The 24,231-nt window shown below is 32.7% G+C and overlaps 1 protein-coding gene across 6 annotated transcripts in view; it reads left to right on the top strand.

Annotated features, from left to right (window-relative positions):
* Positions 1-24,231, top strand: part of LOC129939572 (unconventional myosin-XVIIIa) — a 193,546-nt gene that overhangs the window by 126,423 nt on the left and 42,892 nt on the right. The window contains exon 1 of one of the 6 annotated variants that reach the window (XM_056047636.1): positions 14,568-17,700. The exons of the other annotated variants lie outside the window; for them this stretch is intronic. Coding sequence (XP_055903611.1) covers positions 15,154-17,700 — 2,547 coding nt within the window. The 5' untranslated portion in view covers positions 14,568-15,153. Of the gene's footprint in view, positions 1-14,567; positions 17,701-24,231 lie in introns of those variants that run through there. 6 annotated transcript variants of the gene reach the window in all.

The raw sequence follows: 24,231 nt of genomic DNA, 5'->3' as shown, positions 1-24,231 counted from the left end.
GACGCCAACGACGAAGACACCTATTGTTTCGCGCTTGCATTGTCACTTAAATGAGACACATCTACCCTAGCGTGTGATTTGACAAAAGGCAAAAAGTAGCGTCGCGTCGTCGTAGTCGTCGTTGAATCGTAGATGCACAGCATCTTTCTAGTGTGACGACGAATACGACGATGCTCTAGATTATTTGCTTTTTGTTGCCGTTTTCGTCTGTTGATTTTTATCTCTGCCATACAGAAATTGGCAAACAACTTGAAATGATTTTTGATCCCCACTTCCAGAAGAGGTGCTTCCACTTCCAACCAGATCCAGTGGCATTCGTTTTATTTATTTTTTACGGTCAAGTTCAGGTTAGGAGCACGACAACTCCGTCCGCCGACAACACCAACCAATGTCGGATAAGATATCCTCGTTATTCGATTTGATTTGTATCTTTTATCTTTTATTTTGTTTCTTGTTGTTGTTGTTGCTTGAATTGTTAAATCTTTTTATGCGGAGAACTTGTAAAACGTGCGTGCGATTCGCTTTCCATTTCATTAAATAGAAGCGCAAACGATAAAAACAAAAACGAGATGCGGTTTATCCGTGGCCTCTCCTCGCCGCGAAAGATACATTATTTAATTGGTTTTATTGGGGTTTTCTGTTGTGTTGGTGTATTTTTACTCGTTTTTGTTATTGTTTTTTTTTTTGATTTATTGAAAATCGATATTTTTTTAAAGATCAAGTGCATGTTTTAAGTTTTTTGTTGTTGCCATTATTTTTGTAGTTTTGTTGTTGAATTTCTGTAAAAAAAAAAACAAAACTCGAAAATGAAAATTTTCAATTAAAAGAAATGTGGACATTGATCTTATTGTGCTATGGATTTTTAATTTTTTACTATGTGAGTATTTTTACAAAGAAAATATGTGTTTGTGTCCTTATTGGAAATTTGTATTTGAAAGTGCAATAAGGTCCTAAGTTTTGTTTGTTTTGAAAACACAAATAGTTATATCCTTTTTAGCAGAAAAAATAGTTCATGACTTCTATTCTCTTTTATTGAGATGTTTTTTCAAGGATTTTTCCAATTGATTGTTAAAATGCATTTTGTCACTAAAAGTTTGATTAATTAATTCATGAATTTACCAGTTAATTGGAGAACAATATATTTTATCTTTATTAAACACAAAACACATCCTTTGGCTAGCATCGTCGCAATCCTTAAGAGTTCCTAATTATGTTGACCAGTTTATATTTTAAGGTCTCTGACATTTTCGTGCTCTCAGAAATATAAACAAAATTTCTCTGTTCTCTGTGAACAGAATTAATATGATTCGATTCCTCAAAAATTCTCTAGCACACAATTCAAAAAAGAAGAAAGGAAATCCAAATTTAATTTGATTTTTAGGTGAGCATGAATACTTAATAGTCCTAAAATTGTATTTTCTTGATCCGTCAATCTTACTGAGAAAATTCTCTAAAATCTCAGAAACATAAACTGGCCAAGTTTTGAGAACCGAACTGACAGATAGACTGATAATAGTTTAAGAAGAATTTGTGATAATTAAATTACAAAATAGACCACCGTGAACAAATTTGTCCTGAATTTCGTTGGAAATGAACTGTCAAATTTTATCAAGAAATGATTTACTCAAGTTGAAAAAAATTATAATGAAATTTTGCTGTAGCAATGATCATGTTTATTTATAACTGTTAGTTTTTAATGTAGCAATTTCTTTTTTGGGGGAAGGTGTTTTTGACAGCTGGGACTTGATTTAGGTTTTTTGGTTTGCCATTTAATTTTAATGAATATGCTTACTCTTGGACAACGTTTGTAAATTTATTACCAACATAACGTTTCGGTTGACAGGACACATTGAAACAATCAATATATTGAAGGAAATTGAGCCTGTAACCTCCATCATTAGTATTTGCGGCGTTATGTGATTTATCTATAAAACCTCATTTATAACTCCAGTACACAAGAAAAGTCCTAAAAATGAAATTATGAACCTAACGACCTATTGCTAAGCTATCTCTGGTACCTAAACTCTTTGAGTCTATCGTATGTAATGTCCTTTTCTTTCATTGTAGTTATTTAATTGTGACAACCACCATGGTTTTGTTAAAAATCTTTAAACATTAAAAAAGCATTAAACTTTTCAAAAGAATTAACTCTACGTTGACAATTGAGTTAGATTACATGTTTAACTCTTGTTACTTAAGTAGAGTATCTGTTTGTATCGACTCGGGTGTAGCTTTAGACTCGAAACTTACATTTACTGATCATTTTGCTTTGTTGTTAAAAAAAAGAGTCTTAGGCTTCAGAGATTTGGTAGCTTAAGATACTATTTGGTTCATATGAAAATTCATTTCAAAGAACACTAAGTATAACTTTTAGCAGATGAAACTATGGTGCGAATGACCCTCTTAATCGATTGAAATATTCAATACATTTAGTTTTCTTGTATGTTCACCACATGACAATTTTAAGAATATCAAATTCAAAACAATATCTTATAAGAGCTTAAATTAAAATTAGATGTAAGGCTTTTTAAAATAAATTACTTAAAAACACAGCATTTATTCAAATGAATAAAAAAGACCAATCATACAAACTTTTGCACACTCTTCTTTTAAAATAAACTGGTAAACTAACTTTGCTTCGTTTCACCAATACCCTTATTCGGCTTTTGAAAGGATCTAAAAACCTTACCGCCGAATTGTTGACTTGCTTTCAATTTAAAAATTTGTTGGAATGAAAATGATTTATTTTCCGACTTTTTCCTCTATATTTTTCTTATTTTCCAAATATTAGTCAACAATGAAAATGCATTTTTCGCACTTGTAATAGGATTCCTTCACCAACCCCAAACTGTAGTGTGTAAAATGTGTTTCTTAGGCCTGCAAAAATGAATTGCACAAACAATGCTTAATTTAAATCTTAAGGTTATTTTGAAAAACATTGGTACTTAATTTCCTTTTAGGAAGCTAATATATTTTTTAATTCATTTAAATAGCTCTTATACCACAATTGTAATTTCGTGGAAAATGCTTAAAGATATTGATTAAACACAATTAAATAATTATTCTAACTTGATGTTCTGTGAACTTTAAAATATTCATTTATAAGCTTGTCAAACCTAAATTAAATATGTCACGAGACTTCTTTCAAGATTAGGTTACGCTCATTAAGCAAATACGTGCTAGTGGATCGTTTTCCATACAAAGAACTTTCAATAGCTGATGTTTTCTTGTTCCATACGAGAAGTTACATCCAAAGTAAATAAATTTGGGACGATTGTCTGTTGTATACTCGAAGGTACAAATATCAAAAACACAACTTTGGTCCGAACTATTTATGGAAAACTATTTTATAGTTTTGGATTGTCACTCCATTTTGTGTGACCTGTTTACTTATTAGGTTCAAAATACTATATTTTTGGAAACATATAAAGGTAGTTCATTAAAAATCTATTAAAGTTTTCTTATTTTTTTTTTTTTGAAAGGTGAATACAGGTATTTGTTTTAGTTATGTGACCTGAATATTAATATTGGTTCTAGAATAAAAGGTGTAGGTCATGTTTTTGGCTACAAAATAGAAACAAGTTAGAAACGCATTTGAATTAGAGAATTGACAGCTTGGGATTAAACACCTGTTTAAATACTGAAAATGACATTGGAACTTTATTTTTTCGTAAGAAAATGGCAACGGCCTTTCACATGTTACATTCCAAATCCATTCCCTATATTCAACTGTCAACAGTATTAGGACATGAGGTGTTTCTATTTTCGAACTATGACATCATAAATGTTTCTTGCTATCTTAAGACATAATATACGGCAAAACAGCACCGCTATATCGCTCGGGGCAAAGTCTTAACGAAATTCCATCTTATCTATAATTTATAATCGATCTAATTGAAGAATAATTGACTTTCTCCATATACAGACGAAAAAGATGATGGCCATAAGATGGCTCGGAGACGTTAATAGTTATTGGATATTTCTCGACTTGACTTTTGTTAACACCGCAGCTTTTGTTGCATATTCAATGTATAGCCAATATATTTATGTATAAATTTGGGTATACGAGTATGTGTCGGTATTTGAGATATGCGCCTAAGCGGACTTGCAACAGCTTTGGTGTTTCTTGTTTGCAGTAAATTAACGTTCAACAAAATAGCAATCGTTTTACTCTCCACTTTCGTTGTTTAATAACCACTTAAGTATAAATAAGCAACATAATATTATCATATTTAAATACCACAAGTCAGAGATGTTGTGTTTTGGTTTTACGATTACACCCTCCGGTTTATATAGAGTTACATACGTTGAATTGTAAGCAACTTATGGTGACAATTTAATCATACATTGTCAAGTGTTGATGGAGTAGGAGCAAGTGTAAAATGAAATAGCAAGTTTGGAAAGTATGCAAAAATGCTAAGAAGTAGTTACATACAATTTTACAATAGAGGAACCCACTAAACATATTGATTTTTTTTTAATTTTAAAAAACTTATAAGCTAAAGTAAAAATTTGCAACTTTCATTTAAAACAAAATAATTTGACAGATACGGTGTGTGGTGCATTATTCGACGCGTTCAAATCATATGAGTTACTTGCATGAGTCCCTACAAAATAAATTAGGGCCTAGTGACTTATCACTCTTAACCATTCATTTGTGCGAGTAATGTTGTCATGAATGGAGGGGACCTACGGTTTTAAGCCGAATATGAAAGGCTTATTTGAGAAAGCACTTTCCGTGACAAGAATAATTACTCTTGGAGAATTTCTCAATTCCTCGCAAGAAGCAGTACCCGTGAAAGAAAACTAGAAGGCATTTTCATGGTGATGGCATGATTCACTACTTGAACATATTTTTTCTAAACACAAAACTATTCTAAAAGCAATTGAGGAACTGAAAATAATTTATATGTATGTTGAGGATTTTAAAATCATCACAAATCTTACTAAAATAAAACCAAATATAACCTGAAAGTATAATTTCATTGCTATTTAAAAGCTTTGTTAACACGAGGTTGGAGGTTACCTACGCGTTTTTTTCTTTCAGTTTTATCGTCAAATTATGACGATGCAGGAGTAAAAAAAACACGATCACTGTTTTAATTACTTCTCTGAGATATATCAAGGCATTCCATAGTACAGCTTTAGAACGAATCTTTGCCCTTGACAGCACGACTGAAGTTGGAATCAAGGGTGTACTGGTGAGCATTACTAGAAGCGCGAGTATTACGTACGAACTGTTTAAGGGAAGGAATGCAGCTGGTTATTTCTCTAGAGCAGAAACCTTTAAACAACGTTAAAAAAGACATTTTACTACGATGTTCAAGCGATGTAAATGAACCAATAATAATATTATCATCAACCAATTTACATACGAGTATATATTCTACGTTCAATACTTAAGTAATCCAGATCAGATTGGGAAAAAAACTTTTTATATCGCCTTAGAAAACCTAAACATCGAGTGCACAGAGATGGAAGTTATACTTAAGCTTTGAACGACAAATTTTTTATATCGCATTAATAAACCCAAACACCTTGCGGAGTTTCCGGCCACATCGCGTATTTAATCGTTCCACAAGATGTGATTGTGGGCCTTAAATGTACAAAATTAATATTATGTCTTCGGTCAAAATATCAAGCCATAATTTATATTTTTTTCATAGGTTATCAGGTCTATCAATTTGCAACTTCTCTCAGATATGCATATATTATGTACATCTGTCTTCTTCTTATGTATATAGGTACAAAAGACAGTATAGGAGCTTACTACTTTATTCTTAGATACTTTCAAGGACTTGAAGTTCTTCGTAAATATAATGACCCAAGCTGGCACACCTGAATCGCCCGAATCTCTTATGGTGGTCAATTTAAACTTAAAACAAAGAAGCAGAAAAATAATAAATAGAACAATATCAACCCAAAAGTGATTAATATCATCAACTAACTGGATTGATGGAAGTAATATAGAAGGTATCAAGTGCATCATCCAGACACGCACAGCTTCATAAAACCAAAACAATATTGATAGCAATCAGAACAAGAAGAAGCCATCAGGAGACACCTGAGAAGGATCTACCATTTGGTTAGGTATAATATTGTTGAAGTGATGCGCCCTTGCCAATGCCCATGTTCTCGTTGTAGTTCATTCGGCTAAACAATGAAAATCTCCACTTTCAGAATAAGAATGATGTAAAAATGATGATGGTTTTGAAAAGATACATTCATTCCACTCCTCGTGTCGTCTTCATCCTGGATGCCTTAACAATTCAGCAAAAAAAATATATAACATCGCAGCTGCAAAAGAAGGTATAGAAACAGAAAACACCAAAGCGAAAGGATTGAGGATTGATGGATGCGATGCGATATAGGATGTGGATGATGATCAAATGAATGAGATTAGGGGTACCGCTTTTTTTTTTAAATAATAATTGCGCGTGTTGTACATACCAAGAGTCAAGTGCGCAATTTTAAAATCTCGTAATCACAAAAACAACATCTATGTGAATGAGTGACTGCAGTGAGGAGATCACTTGCAGATTTTCCTTCGTTTGGTTCCGATGTCCAACCTGACTTGGCATCAACTACTGTCAAAACAATACAAAATGGGCTTTCACTATATCGTTACTTGATTTGATTATAATTCTCCTTTTTGATTGAAGATTGAATTATTGTTACCTGCGGAAAGTAAAGTCTGTGCATTGCTAAGATGCGACGCACGGGCGGCTCGGCGGTGCAAAATTAAATCTGCACATTCGGATATATTTTTGTGTTTTGTTTGATGCATAATCATCACGTTCAGTGTTATTTTATTTTCTAAGGTTTTTTCTTCTTCATTTTTGTTATTTTCGTTTTTACAGAAGGCCAAGGTCTAGGCTTCATCTTGGAGCAAGCTAGATGTTCCATTACGTATTCATTTCATGAACTATAAGTTTGACAAGTGGGTATTGATTAGGTTTATGTTTGTTTTGTTTTCTATGTTTCTTGCAGTATAAGGGAAAGTTAAAGACAAAATTGTATTATTTTCGTAGAATTAAAGTAAACAAACAATATATTTATATTTTAGTCACTTGTTTATGAACAAATATTTATCCTATAGAAGAAATGATTTAGTTGTACAAAATTAAAGTTCTTGTAGAAGGAAATCAATCATTCTTGTAATAACTTGCAACGAAAGTTTCTCAGCAACCAGTCAATTAATTGTTACTTTTTTAATATTATTTATTTTTTTCCATATACATATTTCCTGTAAAATGTATATGATCTATTCATAGAGATAAATGAAGATGTATTTTTAGAAAATAATCCTTAATACATACTGACTAAAGCCGTGCATATTAGCACAATCGTCTTGAACTTTTTTATTTTAGTAATTTCAGATTATGATTATACAAAGTCATTAATCGTACCTCACTATGATCCTAGTACCTGATGGAAACAATAACTTGCAAACCGACAGGAATATGGCCTCCTCTTTTGTTCCCATTTAGATCATCTTCAACAACCTCAATAGTTTTCCTCATACTTTCCTTGGAAAACCTACATTTTTTTCTTAAATTCTATTCGCTAAGCACTTGCGCTGGAACTGGTTTCAATCTGGATGAATCTATAGCACACATTATTATATAACAAAATTAAACTAGAATAGCTTTGACACATTTGCATCTTATTCTTTCGCGAAACCACCTTCTTCGGTGGTTTAACTTAGAAAACGTCGCTTGGTAGGAATTTTGTTTTATTCAGAACAATTTTAATTTAGTCCATGGAATAAGACCTAACCCTTCTCTATTTCATAGCCATAGAAACAATGATTTCAATCCTTTCAAAAGCATGTTATCGTTTCCAAATGACTTTTCGGATAACTCCTAATATTTACTAATGGAAACTTTTTTTTTGCGTTTGGCATGGATCTTCATTGAAGTAACTACACGGACGGTTGTTAACAACGAAATAACTGTCTTTGAAGAGACACAGATCCATTCACGTATGTGTTATTTCAATAAGAACATACATAAGCTTTGCAAACTTTGTTCGAACGAAATTAAAGCTTTCCACAGTTATTTAGCACAAATCAAATGACTTATGTGACAAAACGGTATGTTTACCAAATGTCTAAGTATTGTTAATTATATACTTTGAATATGTCAACATTTACAAAAATCAAAATTGATTTAATTTTACTTTTGAGTTTCATAAGTTTTTTTCTCATGCAACTTGACCTTTCTTTAATTTTGCAATTTTTTTTAGTTTATTTTTTGTTTTCATGGTTTGGCAAGTAAACCACTCGGTCAAAACACATAATTTTGAAATGAAAATAAACATTTTTGATACTCTTATAGGTCCTTTTTCTGATCATTCCCAACTTTCTAAATTGTTCCTATGTATATCAAAAAAAATGCATAAACTAAAATTTGTCTCTAGGTACGTCATAACCTTACCTTAACCATTTTTCTGTAATTATATATTCTTTGCCCTAACCTCAATTCAAGTTTTGTATATTTATTTGAACTATAAAACATTCCATTTTAGACCTACTTCAATCATGTTCTTCTTTTTAGAACTAGAATCCAACTGTTTATACACGTATAGAAAATATTGAGATAGAATCTTTTGCAAAAACAAAAAAAAGAAGCACGAAACCTCAATTCAAAGACCTTATACAATAAAGTTCCCTCTTTTAATTTCTTCTCGAGACTAGGCAACAGGGTCACGAAAACGACGACGACGACGAATAAAACAAACAATAACAGTGAATATGTTTATGTACAAAAAATTCACACATCACTATTCGAAGGAAGATTAATTTTATTCAAATATTTACTAAAAATTTATAAACCTACTCTTAGATTCAAGATACGTACAATACATATAAAGTTGGCAGTTAGATGCACCACATGCACATTGCATGCACGCCTCATTTTAAAAAGTGTACTTAATTAGCTCTATCTGAAATACCTTATTAATATGGAGTAGTTCGAGAGGTAAAGTTACATAGAAGAGTCACAAGGTCATTATCTTTATTGATGAGTGTTTTTGGGGGATTGACAATTGGATAAACAATTTGATTGTTTCTATCAAAATTCGATGCATAAATTGCAAAAAAAAAGATGGGTAGATCAAAACCTCTTAATAGTGTTTGAAAAATCACTGTATCCAATTTATTAAACAAAAATATACATATGTATGATATGACAAAATTTTTAAGCATATTTTAAAATAATAATACATTTTTTCAATAAAAAGCAAGCCATTTGAGATATTTCAAAAACCTTGAAAAACTTCACTATCGTCTTGAAGTACCATCAAAAAACACTTTTACAGGAGTCGATTTGTTGAAGCCAGTTTTTGATGACTCGGTCTCACATTTCGAACAAAACGGCCTCTATTTCTTGTTAAGATAAACCAACGACTTGATGTAGTCCCAAAGAAAAAGTTTTCGAGGCGTTAATTCGTTGATTTAGAGTAAGTTTGATGATCGTATTATGTCAAGAAATGGTGTAGTCGATATGTTGCCTCGTTCGGACAATTCTACCATTATTAAAAAGGTGCTTTTTTAAATTAAATTCAAAGTTGTCAAGTCTCAAACCGATAATACTACAAGGTAAGAAAAAACGAGCGTCTATCAACGCGGTATCATAGTCGAGGATATGGTATTTTGATATGGGGAGCAGTTACCTAAATAACCAAATATTACACTGGAATTACTTATGAGGTATTTTTTTTAAATTTGGGCCATCTTAATAGGTTCACATTGCGCCCCTGAATCCAGGGTTTTGTGTCGATGCGGTATGTATTGGTGCTTTATCTTGTAACAAAGTACATCGTTCTTCAACAAATAAGCTCGTTCAATAATGGATTTGTGAATAATTACCGTCATGTAAGAGATCTAAAAACCAGCTCCACGGTCCCGCAATGGGTGATTTTTCCCAATTTTACAATTACACAGTCTCTTCTGCTGGTTAATTTTTTAAGATAGATTTCTTCCTTTCTTAAATCATGAAAAAGTAGCTATATCCATCAGGACCGTCCAAATAATTTTTTTTTTCATCGGAAAAAATCCATCGCGAGGGTATGCCAAGCTCGATTCAACTTGATGTGATATTTTGCTTAATTAAGGCGTTGGCTTTTGCGAGCAGCATTAATTGGTGTTTTTTTTCATGTTTGGTGTCGTATACCCTAGCAAGCCCAACAAGCATTTAACCCAGCTTCTGTCTTAATTTTACTAATGGGAAGCCTTCAATTTGAAGCAGTTCTCACATAGTCCGCCTTTCCTGAAATGATGTGGCTTTGTGGACTCTTTATTTGTGGTTTTGGTTTGTATACAACATTTGAACGGCTTCTAATGTTGCTGGCTATGGTTTTGACGAGATCCCGGTAAGTTCGATTTTGGCCTATTTCTTAATTGGTTAGACCTTTACCTTAACCCATACTTCTTGGTTCTATCAAATTAATGCTCGTATACTAAGCTTCCAAAAAATCAGCGTATCCTTTTATCTGATTTAAAACACGATAAAAGGTAAATTTAGATCTTGTCCCTATTCATGTGACACAGAAACACATTTATTACAATAAATCAGTAAAATATGGAATATCAAACGTTTTCTAAAAAAATTTTAACTCTACCTCCTGGACTTTAATCGATAGTTAGTCGTAGGTCGTAGACTTCCACATCACGATTCCAAGATAGACTTGTGTCTTGCACTTCAATCACAGAAACTCCTACCCTCAATCCGGAAGTTTTTGTGCATCCGTCCATCGCATCGTCGTGGCTTCGTCCAATGTTCGGTATGAATTTCTTATAAATTACTTAAAGTTCAAAAAAATAATAATAAATTTAAGAGATGGAAAATAAAAACGGTGTGAGCAATCCATTAATGAGACAAGCCGTAATTATGTCGAGCAGCTGACTGTAAATTTAATGCATTTATGTACTTCTATTGTACATGATTTAATTGATGTTCCAGAGTTATTGTGGGCGCATTGTTTGGTTTTTTGCATTTGTTTTGTTGTTGTTTTTAATTGAAGCTTCCTCCTCTCTGTTGGCGGTATTCAAAGTGGGAAATAGACTAATTTGAAGCTAGCATGCATTAATTAAGACCACTGACCCCGCACAATTGCGGTTTGCAGCGTTCTGTGCAGCCGGCCGTCGGTCGTGGAGTCAATGAGCTGTTAAATTAGTAAGCCGAAAGGGGTTGCCCTTAATGACACTATTTATTTTCTTAATCTCTTGAAAAAAAAGGAATTTATGTGGGAAATAAGAACAAAGTGTTAATTTGTATAGACTTGGTAAAATGCATGTAATAAATTATTTAATCTTTAATTTTTAAAATAAGACTTAAAACAAGCTTAAAAGTCATTACAACTCCTCAAGATAAAAAGATGGTTATCTTAGGTGAGTTTTGATTTGTTTCTCTTTCAAAGAAAAAAACACAATTAATATACACGAATGTGTATAGCTACTTCATGCTGCCTACAAGTCTCTTTTTTTTAAGCAATCATAACCTTGACACTTCAGTCAGATCTCTGTACATATATTTATGTGTTTGTCATTCAAGACAATTCACACAAAACGAATTTGAGGTTCTTTTTGTATTTTTAATTGAGATTGTACTTAAGATTTTGTCAGAATATTGATTATTATTAATGAATAAAATGCTTGAGTGGTGACAATTGTGTTTGTTTTATTTACTTTAATAAGAATCCGGAAACTCTATTCAAGTTTGTACAGTGGCTCCCACGACTAATGGGACACAGGAAATATAAATGTTAATATTATATCGAGTTCTTCCCGCCATTTTATCGTAAACGACTTTTTCAATTAAAAAGACAACTTAATTATTAAAATTTGTTAGTAAGACATAGAGCCTTAAAGGCTATTGTCATGTCTTAAATTAAGCATAATCAATAATTTGCAATACTGATTGTAACAAGTTGTATCAAGTACCAGCAGTAAGCTTTTTATTTTTTGTTTACGATAAAATTTATTTTGTCGCTTACGATAAATTGGCGGAAAGGGCTCGATGTTTTTTCAAAGAAAATATAATGAGAGTGTAAAACTTTATAACTCTCTTATGTGACAACCAAACACGTTTTTATTTTAAACAAGTTAACATTACAATTTCGGCCTTTAAAAAGCAAATTAATATTGAAAACAAAGGCAACTCTATAATTTACCACCTGAATTGGACACTTAATATTTACGAGTACTTAAGGCATCCTTTCGATTTGATGGCTTTCTCAAGGCGTCAATGTATTGAAGAGACAAGTTCTTAGCGTACTTCTTGAAGGTCTGTCTTGAGGTAATCAATGTTTCTAAAATTCTTTTGTGCAACTCGACGTCCAAGTTCATCCCATATATGTACACTCGATTGCATGTGCCTTAAGGTGTCCTAAGTACCTTAGGGCAGTTATACAATAACCACAACTTTGCTGTTGGAAACATTTTTCCATCTGGACCTTTAAAGTTAAATTTGCTTCCGCACGTTAACATAACCTTATTGTCTTATGTCTAATGTTTAATTAACAAAAATATATAATTTCATTAAAGAAGTATCCTGTATTATAAGTTCATTAGCAACTTAAGTCTTTCATTTCTATTTTGTTTCACTGATATATAGCTTTTTATACACGGCTGAATGGCCATTTCAGTAATTTCTTCGATGTTGATACTTATTTTTTTGTTTGTTTTGTTCTTGGCCGCTTTACTCGAGGTCTCTTTCTAAAACATTTTTAAAGATTACAAAGATTAGAAGGGGTCTTAGTTAACTAAAAATAGATTTTTTTTTAATTTGAGATTAAATAGGTTATAAAATGATGAATATGTTCTACTTCTTCTAGTACATTTTCATGGAGAAATTGCACTATGAAAATTTGCATTCTCTTTGTCCGACCGACTAATCGTGGGAGCCACTGTACATAAAGTAAAGCTTGGAAGTTGGTATAGAAATATTAAAACACAATTCCTTACTTTTTTTAAGTGTATTTTAATAGTTATGTAAGTTTGTTTATTTAACGCATAAAAATCATAAATATATTTTGTCCAGTTTTAAATATCAAATATATTGAGTAGAAAAACAAAAATATAGCACTTAAAGACTTGATTTTAATAACAGTAATGGATGAGTCAAAAAAGGATTTTCCATTTTTATAAAATACCGATAACCCCTTTAAAATAATGTTGTGTTAACTAAACTTAAAATATTACATACATTAATTATCTAAAATGAAAGGTTTTTTATGCTTTAGCGAAAAGCTTCAAAATGTCTACGAAATGAATGGTGTCCTTCTTTGGAATTATCCATAAGAACTAAATGAAGCAAAAAAGGCATTGACAGTTAAAAGGTTTCTTTTTAGGAAAACTCAAATATCTGTAAAGTAATGATTATCTTTTATAAATTAAAAGAACGAACATTAGACCTTAAACTCTATCTTTTTCAGACTCTTTGTAATTATTATCAAAGAAATATTATTGCTATCAATTTTATTTTGCTGGTACGGAATGCGGAAAACAGCTGTTGAATTCGTTGGTTCGGTAGCTCTTAAAAATATCAGATAATACAATTTTTTCCATTAACCATTTAAAAACGAATAAATGTCCACAGGCTCTGCTTTTGCTGTAAAATCATACAACAAGATTGACTCTATAACCTTATCCGATCAGATTCAGAAATTAAGTCATTGGTTTACTACATTCCAGTTTTACTAGATAATTTATTTGTAGTTAACTATTTCGCTCCTATTTATTCCATATTTTGTTCAAAGATATTGCTAAAAATGTAATGTTTTAGCAACATAATCCTTGAATTGTCACTATGATGTATAAAATTCAGTAGCATCAGTTATTGATTGATATTATAAATTGACGAAACCGAAATGAATAGCAATTCTCCATGCATAAACTGCCTAACGAAACAAGCATAGTTTAAGTCACATTTTTCATCATCAATTAGCTTCTGCTAACGCAGGCGGTCTCCATTGACAAACTAAAAGGTCGAATCACAATCTATAAACAAACACAAAACTATTACGGATCTTATCAGAAAATATACAAAGATAGAAAATTAACATTTCCGTCAATAAAATCAAAATATACTTCAAACATACGAAAAACTAAAGAAACAACAACAAAAAGAAAAGAGCGTCAAACAAAATGCAACTTAAGGTTCAAGCTTAAAATTTTTAAATGTTTTTCTTTTCTTCTCTTCTTTATGTATTCGGTTTTTCTTGCTTAATTCATTAATCATGTCTGTGATTTTCTAAGCCCGACTTTTCTTCCACCACCATCCATCGTTATAATTTCCCCTGCACGTATACCTATGTACACACAAATATTTTCTTTCTATCTTCACTTTAGTTGCCTCTTCTTCACAAGCTTATAGGCTTGCTTTTATAGGCTGTGCTATGGCATAGGCTTTATCGAAATGATAAGCACCTCATCCAACCAACCATCCATCCATCTATCGGATACCCTCATTGCGTACGCGTGCACCATACGAAAGTATCTTTTCTTTGGTTTCTGTCCACAAGCTGAAACCAACTCAATTCAGTTAAACGAAAGACTTCAACAGCGTCGGTCTTACGAACAAAATATTACATTCTCAGGTTCTGTGTTTTGGAAATTCGAATTCCGCACATTTGCTTCTATCGACTGAGATAAGGTTGGAATTAAAACTGTTTAAACTGGCCCGACCATGGTCGATGGTTTTCTTCTTCTTCAGCACTAGATTATAGTCTTGGAACTTTGTGTATCTATTGTATGCGCGAGTGAGTTTACGTGTATCTTTATGCATCTAATCGATGCAGTATTAATTGATTGATTTAATAAATAGTGAAGAAAAACCAAAAAAATGTAAATTGTAAATTAATTCATCCATATTAACATAATAGTTTTCCAAGACTAACTTGTTAACGATTGTATATCTGTTGTTCGTGTGTTCCCTGATGTGTATTTTATGTTAAATGCTGTGCGCAGTTTAGCCAGAATTATGACGCGAGTTAACGTCAAGTAATCTGATAGGTTTTGTTCTCAGTGGATGAACAGGGAATCGGTTCCTTTTTCTCTCACTTCTATTGAAGCTGGTGTTTCACACTTGACTTGGCTCTACTTGTCTGTTGTCTCGAATTAAAATTAAAAAAATAAACTATAAAATAAAAATGGAGTTGGGAAAATCGCGTAAATCGTCTCACTCATCGCCGGCATCAACAGCAACAGTTACAGCAACTTCTACGTCTTCGTCAACAACTAAAGGTGTACAGAAGTTCTATACGAAAATACGTCACAAAATCGAAGATCTTCCACCCAGACTCTCAGCTAAGCTGCATAAGAACTCAAAACATCAATCGCCTTCTGGATTGACTTCATCTTCTCCAAATGGAAAATTTACACCATTGACAAATGCCAACTCAAAGACGACAAAGTCGACGAAAACTAATCCACAAAAATTGGTCACAAAATATGTCCAAACATCGCCGATCAAGGAAAATCGAAAGAACAAGGATTTGATTAAAAATCCCAAACCAAAAGAGGACTCAGTTTATGAAGAAATTCAAGTTGTTTCATCGAATCCAAATGGCAGTGCGAGTATTGTGTATGTCGATAGTGACGAAGAGTGCAGACTTAGTTTGAATGACTCTAAAATTTCACTGGAAGACGAAATTTTCGAGGAACTTGAAAAAGTCGCCCACGACGAAGCTAAGCTGAATGCAGTTCTAAAGAATTTTGATAAGATTCTTACCGACTTCAGCAGTCAAGCGAAACAACCAAACGACAATATGCATTGCAAATCCTTGAACGTCTCCCTACCAGCGGTGGTTGGTTCGTCTGCTAACACATCTCTACTATCACAAAGCATCACCCCTTCGCCGAAGAAACTACAGAAGTCGAAGACTTGCAGTATTATCGAGTCTCGATGCATTCTCAAGAAATGCATATCCGATCCTCAAGATGATGCGGCAAAGCTTGAGATGGGTCTGCGGAAGCCAAGCAATTTCAACACAACCAAGAGCTTATGGAATCTGAAGGACTTCGAGGATTTCGCGAAGTCAGGAAAGAAGTTGGAGAAGATTGAAAATTGTAAGCTGCCTGTTTACACGGGGCTCAATAAATCAGTTGGAAGTGCTTCAGCAGTTTCTCACAGATCATCGCCACCAGTGCAACAAAAAATAGCTTCTGGTCGATCGAAAAGTGTGTGGGATATGTCAGGCTCTACACTATCGATTGCAGGCGGTCGAAGTAAGATTCCAATTATGAAGTCTTCCTCGATTCTGTCCCTGAGCAGCCGAAGTAATAGTTTTTGTGACGTTCAAAAGCCACGATCACCTCCGAATGTGAGTAAAATTGTGAAAAATATAAACGAAAAATCACCGGGTCCTACGAAAATGTTCAATAGTGCAACATCTACTCCGAAGATGTCATTATCGTCACCGATTGCAACAAATCAGCAGCAGCAAAGAAGACGAAACCTCGCGTCAGCAGTTTCAACCCCCCATTCCCTTAACAGAATTGAAGGTTTGAGTACTCCCAAGTCGAGTGCTATCACGCGATCAACCATCAAGCCAGCCAGCAGTGAAGTTTCTTTGAAAAAATTCAGCACTCCATCAAGACTGACCCCCTTGAGGAAGCCGCAAAGCAGTGATGTGCTGCTGGACAAGTGTCTTGAGAAAGGTCATGAGATTTTGAGAAAAGTCGAGGCAATAGGAAGTGTGTCGAAAATCGAACGAAAAAATCGACCAACTACGATGGTGAATTCGAAAAAATCTCCATTAACTTCTCCGGCCGGAAGTGTTTCAAAGAAGTCATCGAATTCACCACTGACTTCGTCATCATCACCAAGAAACTATGCAAGAATAAAGGAGCAAAGCACTGCAAAAGTATTAAAGGAGAAGAATCTCAAGCCTGCCGATAAAAAAATGTCTCCGACAGTAAAGAAACAGGAAGCTCAGGTATCCGCGTCACCTCCCAAAAGTCAAGACACCATCGATGGTACCTTAGCCGCATCCACAGATCATTTACGTAGCAAATCCCCTGTTCACCTGCTTTATGCTAAGGAAGAATCCTTCAAATTTCCTCGACTGGAATCTTGTAAAATCATTCCGCCGATCTTAGGTAATACTTCAGAAGAACATGCTGAACTCCTTGTCAATGTCAAGACTAAGCAGCCTGCAATCGAAACCCCAACAACGACGATTCTGATTGAAAAATTATGCAACAACGAATTACTGCAGCTAGAAAATTCCCCTCCGCATCATGATAAACATTTATATCCAGATTCAGATCATGATTCAGACGACTCTGGACACATATCGAATGAAAATGACGAATTACTCACAATAGCTAGTGGTGATTGTAGCAGCAGTAGTCGCAGCAGTGATAGCTCCAAGGAAACAAGTCCACCACCTACTCCTCCGGCAGGAATACCATCCAACCATCATCAGCAGCATCAACGTGTAGTGGCAGCATCCACAAAGATCAGTGAACTTTTGGAGAAATTTGAAATTACCAACAACAACAGCAGTACCAACCTTCATCGACAGCAGATGCTTCATCATCATCATCAGCATCACAGTCAACATCCAGCCCCACCATCTCCACCATCACCGATATCATCGAGGAAAATTTGTACAGCAATGAAAATCGCTGAAGTGGAACCAGTTAAATGCATCCAGACACACATTGAGATTTTTCCGACTTATAGTAAAGAGGTAATTTTACGGTTAATGTAAAATAAAAGATGGAAAAAGGAAAAGAAAATTTGGTTGTAGTTCAATTTTTAATTTAAATATTTTTTAAGTCAAGTTGAGAAACAGAGATATAAGATAAAACCTTGGGGGCCTTCTCACTGCTTCATGAAAAAATTGCAGAATATATTCACACTTATTTTTATTCAAATATTTATCACATTATTTAATTTTTAAAATTAACTACTAATGTATGATAAGACTCTGGAAATTCTATTTAAGTTTTCATTTCATTGCTTTATTAATTTGCTGAATAATTTTAATTTTATTTCAATGTTAATTAAAAGTTTCAGTAGCTTATCTTTCTAGTTAAAAATAAAACTAAGTATAATATTTAATTTTAAACAACACTGGCTAATGTATAATACAAATACAAATATTTTTCTATTTGCTTCATTCTTATCTCTCTTATTTTATTTATATTAATATTCAAAAACTTACATTTGAACTTTAATTCTTAAAAAAATATTTAACTTGTTTTATATTTATTCTGCTTTATTTTCTTTAATTACAAAAATAGCTTTTCTATATTAAGTTTTTTTTTTAATTTTTTTTCTTTCTTAATATTTGATTTAATAATTTTAAGTAGTTTATAAAATAAATTAAATAAATAAAAATAAAATAAAAATTGCTTTCTTATTTTTGTATGTTACTTCTTTTGTTTTGAATGGTTGGCTTTGATTGGCTTGGTTTTTAAATTCTTTTCAGCTTTTTTTTAGATTTAGATTTAATAGCTTTTAGTTCTTTCTTTCGTATGGGTTTAATGTGGCGTTTTTGGAGTGATATTATTTGGGTTATTTTGTTTTTAAATGTGTTTTTTGCTCAACATAGAGAAAATTAATTAGTTTAACGAGCATCTAGTCTTGAAAAAAATAGGGATTAGTAGAGTGTTAAAGCCATTTTATAGCAAATAACTAAGTTAAAAGATGTTTTTTTAACTGTAAGGCGTAAGCGGTCATAAGAAGTCGGGGTTTTCAGGTGTTTTTTTTTGTTAAAAAATGGATGTAGGTTTGGTTTTGTTCCTCGCAATCAAATTGCATTTTTTACATTTGTTTTGATAACCTTTATTTAAATCAAACTTCAACATTGATCTATCACAAAATACAACTATTTTAACTTCAAAAAAAAACATACAAAGGTCAAAGTTTTCTTCAAGCTATATAAAAACCCAAAGTATTTTTTTTAAATAAATTCGTGATGTTTTTCCGAATCCGTATGTAATCTCTTTCTTAATATTGATTTTAAATATTTATAATATTTCATAAAGTTTTGGAAAAATCTTTACATGGTGTTAAGGTTCACGTGTCTAAAATTAATCTTAATGAAAAACTGAACCATTAGTGCTAAAACGGTAATCAACTGAAAAATTCAAAACGTATTAAAAGTAATTTGTGTTTTTTTAACGAATTTTTTTTAAATATAAAACAAATTCTAAGATTAGGGTTGAAAATAGAAATGTTTACAATTGGAGCAGATAGTCAAAACTTAAGTTCGGATTCAAAATTTACTCTAAAACGTTATTTTTAAAAATTGTTATTTGCTAAAAACTTCATCATATAAGATGATTTAAACTGTATTTTAAAGGGAAAGATTTATACTTTGCAAAATCATCATACAATTTATTGTTAAATGGTGTGTTGAGTTTCCTAAAAACACCGTGTGTAGCCTGATAATCCTTTAAAAATAAGTATTTGTTACAGAGGTACCGTTAAAGTTTTAAGTTTGATCGGGCAGCCCACAGCAAGCCAACAGTTAAAATGGTCGTTACTAGCTCAGTTTTTAATTCAATCCACATAAAATTTGGGTATCCACCGAAAACGATACATTGATTTTTAAAAATTCTGACTAGATTCAGCTTCTTAAACGGTTTTAAAACTGTACTGAACTTCCAAAATAACTACTTTAACTTTTAATAATTTTCGAAATCCATGTGAAACCTGAGTTTCTGACATTTGCCAAATTTAGTTTTTTTTGTTTTTATAATTAGCAAACACTAAAAGGGTTTTTTATACCTTTAATATGCCAAAAACACAGTGTGAGCATTAGGAAAAGAGGGAAGGGTTGGATAGGAGGTGTCGGTGTACATTAGTTTTAAATTTCTGAACATTGCAATACCAGGGAAAGATAGAGCGTGGCAAGGCGTTCAACATTCGTGTAGTGAGGCTAAAAAAAGAATCTCTGTACTTCATAGTACGGCCGAAGTTGGACTCAAAGGTAAACTGATGGGCATTCATAGAAGCGCGGTTATTACGGTCAAATTGTTTAAGGGGAGAAATGCAACTGGCTATTTCACTAGAGCATAATCCGTTAAAGTACGGGAAAAAAGGGTGAGGCAAGAAACCTTGCGTCGATGTTCGAGTGATGTAAACGAGTTAATGATGTTAATGTCACCAATCATTTTAAAAGCTCTTTTTTGAATACTGTCCAAGAGGCTTAAATAAGTTACTGGAGCACCAGCCCAGAGATGAGAGTTATATTCAAGTTTCGGCGGTATATAGGTTTTGTAGATTGTAGCCAGATTAGACGGAGAGAAACATTTCTTGCAACGTCTCAAAAAACCTAGACTTGCGGCATTTTTGGCAACATCGCGTATGTGATCGCTCCACAAAAGGTGGTTGCTGATGCACATTCCGAGGATGTCAAGATTTTTCGTTTCGTTGATGCAAGTGCAACTCATAGATAGTGGCAAAGAGGGTTTATCTCGCTTTAACGATGCAAGACAGCATTGCGTTTTCGAAGCATTAAATTCCACACGATTTTTTATTCCCCATTGTACAATGCTGTGTAGGTCGGAGATCATTTATAAAAATGAGGAAGAGGGTCGGAGACAAAACGGAGCCCTGGGGCACACCAGCGTTTATTCTATGAGTTTCAGACTTGAATCCGTCCAAAACAACTTGTATTGAACGGTTCGAAAGAAAATTTCTAATCCTACGAAGAAGAGATTCGTCGATACCGAAAGCACGCATTTTCGATAAGAGAGCAAGATGCCAGACTTTATCAAATGCCTTTGAAAGTTTGATAAGTTTATTTCAACTGTCACTATTTAGACGTGTTTAATTGCATCGGTTTCATAAAAAAGGAATTAGTATAAATATCAAAGTCTTAGAGGATCTACTAAATTGCTTAATTTAAACAAAAAAAATCAGTTAGTAACATGCGAACACTTTAGTTAAAATAAGTTTCTTCATATTGTATACCAATATCTACTTTTAAAAAAATACGAAATTAAAAACCTGTAAATGGTGTCCAAAAATAATTGCATGCATCAAGGTCAACGGTCTAAATTACCTTTAATAAAGTGTGGCACAGCTTTCCAATCCGGCCCTGGACAGCTGCATCGACATAATATAAGTACTATGCTGCAACTCGCTGTGACTCTTGCATAATGGGCTTAATTTTTGGAAATGTTGAATCGAATAATCAACATAAAAATACCTTTACATATGTCTGTATACAAATCTATTCCTATTCAAGTTCGACATAACGATGGCATAAATTATTTCAGTCCTATGTAAATATTATGCGTACGTCGCGTCGTATTCGTTGAGATCCCTGTTGATATGTCGAACACATCAGGAGGGTTGTTTATTTTGTTGATGACTTGAATTTGACAGAATGACAGTTTGTTTAGAAAGATCCAATTCTATTATTTTTCTATGTTTTCTTTTTTTTCAACTCAACTAGTTTGAGTATTTAAAATATTGATTGAACTATTCGGAATAATATCACGTTTATGAGTTATTGTTTTGTTTCATTTGAATATCAAAAAGAGTTTAGTAAATTAGTTTAATTACTTATTCATAAATGATTGTTTATTGCATTATCTTTTACGAGATGGTGTATAAGTTCTACTTTGAGTGAGCAATTTAATTTTTAATATTTTGTGTTGAATGATTTATAAACCATTTGGGAAAGCTTAATGATTTTCTGAAGAAGAACTCTGGGGAAATTCTTGATATTTTTGTTCGTATGGAAAACATTCTGTTTGAGTATAGGTTTGTGGGAAAATTAGTGAAATCAAAATTAAGTTTATTTATTTGTTGATGATGGGTACATTCTCAACAAGTTGATTAATGATTCAAATGTCCAGCAAAAGTTTAGAAATGTGTATTTTTTTTTAATAATTAGTCTACTTAAAAATGAAGGAAATATTTCATTTGATGTGACTTTAATATGAAATTGTTCTACAAATCTTCGATAACTGGAAACATTGATTAAAGTCAAAAGTATGCTGTCAAACTTTATCTGGAACCTTCCCACTTCCCTTATTTAAAAAATAGAAAAATAAAAAAAAAAAACATTAATAAATTTCGTAGATGGACAAAACTCGAAGTACCAGCTTACATTCATCAACACACTGGGATTAGTTTTGTATAAAAACAATTAGAGAGAGCAAGTTGTAAACAACAAACAAGTTGTGACTAACAACTTTTAATCTCAACCATCTAAATGTGCGATTTAAGTTTGACAGGGATGGAGGGGACCTACAGTTTCGAATCCGAATCCGAACGGCTGATTTTAGAAAGCAATTTTCATGACAAGAATTACTCTTGGAGAATTTGTCAATTTGTCGCAGGGATTGAACCCAAGACCTTTGGCATGACAGTCCAACGCACTAACCATCACGCCACGGGTACCTAATGGCTGAAACACAAACACGCTTCAGCTTCGGCTTCGCCTGACGTTTACGAGTTCAGCCACAGAAATTCAATTCATGCTATCACAATGAAGCTTTGACCTCACGTTTCATTTGACAATTGTAAGGAAAAGAACGTAATGTTACGTAATGTGACTCCAAACGGAAGCTCTAGTCCCAATTTGCTGAACTTTTGCATTGTCTGACAGCTCAAAAGCTGTAAAAAAACTCAACAAACAAAATATTTGCTTTTGGAGGAATCCCCATTGGTTATTATAGGCTTCCGCGATAAATTTAATTTTTTCGATTTAAAATTTTGTACTGCACGAAAAATTTGAAATCAATCGGTTGAAAATTGTCCGAGCTATGAGTACGGCAAACTTAAAAAAAAGCATTGAGATTAGAGCGTTTGAAATTTCGAGTAGTAGAATATTATGATGTTTTTCGACACCCTCAACACTAGCATGCGAAAACCGAATATACAAATGCTTCTTCCGGTCATAATCTTATGGCACAGCATTTTTGAGACCCAAGGGAATGATTTAAAATCACAAAAAAAAAATCGAAAATACTACAAAATCGACCTAAATTTGTGAACAAGTGCAACTTCAAACCGAACACTAAAACTTTTTTATTTGTCTTTAAACTTAGATCATTTTCCTCTATATGTTTTCAGCTCGGCACTTTTGGTACTACCACTTTGCCCCATAAAATATTTCCCATAATTCAACGCTCTACCAACGTGTCCTTTGCGGTTTATAACTAACTCTCATGAAAGTGGTAGTTTGGACCACTTAACCGTTTTTTCGTTTAATTTTTTTCATTTTTAAAATTCGTGTTCCCTCGCAAATTTCAAAAATAACAGAACAAATGTAGTGGGCAATCCAAAAAAAAAACTGCTAAGATTGATATTTTTTGAGATATTAGTATTTGAAGTTTAGTATGATTGAATTACCATACATTGTCAAATCAAAGGTTGTCCGTTGTGTATGTAACGTTTTTGTGTTCTCACAAATTCGACTTCAATTTCGTGAGAAGTTCAGTTTTTAGACATAAGCAGATATGAAAGCCAACATATTCATTAAAATTTCATACAATCTAATTTTTAACGTATACAATGCGACAAAATGAAATTTGTTCAAATTCTTCACTTGAGTTTGAAAATTTCATATATATTTACAATTCCCATCTGTCAAATTTGACTTTATTGTAAAAATTCACGAGCGTAAGTCTTTTTAAATATCAAAGTGAAATCAGTATTAAAAAAGTGATTAAAGAAAAATATAATCGAGAATAATAATGTCCAAATTAAGAATATTCAATCAAAACAAGTAGAAAGGGCAATTCACATGCTCGATCTGTTGCAGTTCCAGTATTACAATAAATTGAAATTAAAATTATAAAGGGTGATTTTTTAGCTATTATCTTTTTGGCAACACTGCTTTAAACAGCTGAAACACGTTTCATGTTTTGTTTCACTGTCAAACATATTCAGTTTAACCTTAATTCGATAATTTAACCATAATTCGTCTTATAAACAAACAACGCTTGCAAATTATTGAATTTTATTATCAAAATGCGTGCTCTGTTAAGAAAATTCAAAATCCACTTTTTTACTGAAAAAAAATGTGTTCAGCGACGAAGGACATTTTTATCTCAATGGGTTAAATAAGCAGAATTGTCGATTTTGGAGCCAGAAGCATTGCAAGAGATACCAACGCATCCAGAAAAAATCACAGTTTAGTGCGGTTTATGGGCTGTTGGCATCATTGGACCGTACTTCTTCAAAGATGTCGTAATTTAACTGTGAATGGTGTGCTCTACCGTGAGATGGTATCCTACTTTTTTTCCCAAAA

The sequence above is a fragment of the Eupeodes corollae genome, chromosome 1, assembly GCF_945859685.1.
Source record: "Eupeodes corollae chromosome 1, idEupCoro1.1, whole genome shotgun sequence".
Lineage (NCBI taxonomy): Eukaryota > Metazoa > Arthropoda > Insecta > Diptera > Syrphidae > Eupeodes > Eupeodes corollae.
Note: the sequence above shows the minus strand (reverse complement) of the source record. Positions and strands in the feature narration are given on the sequence as shown.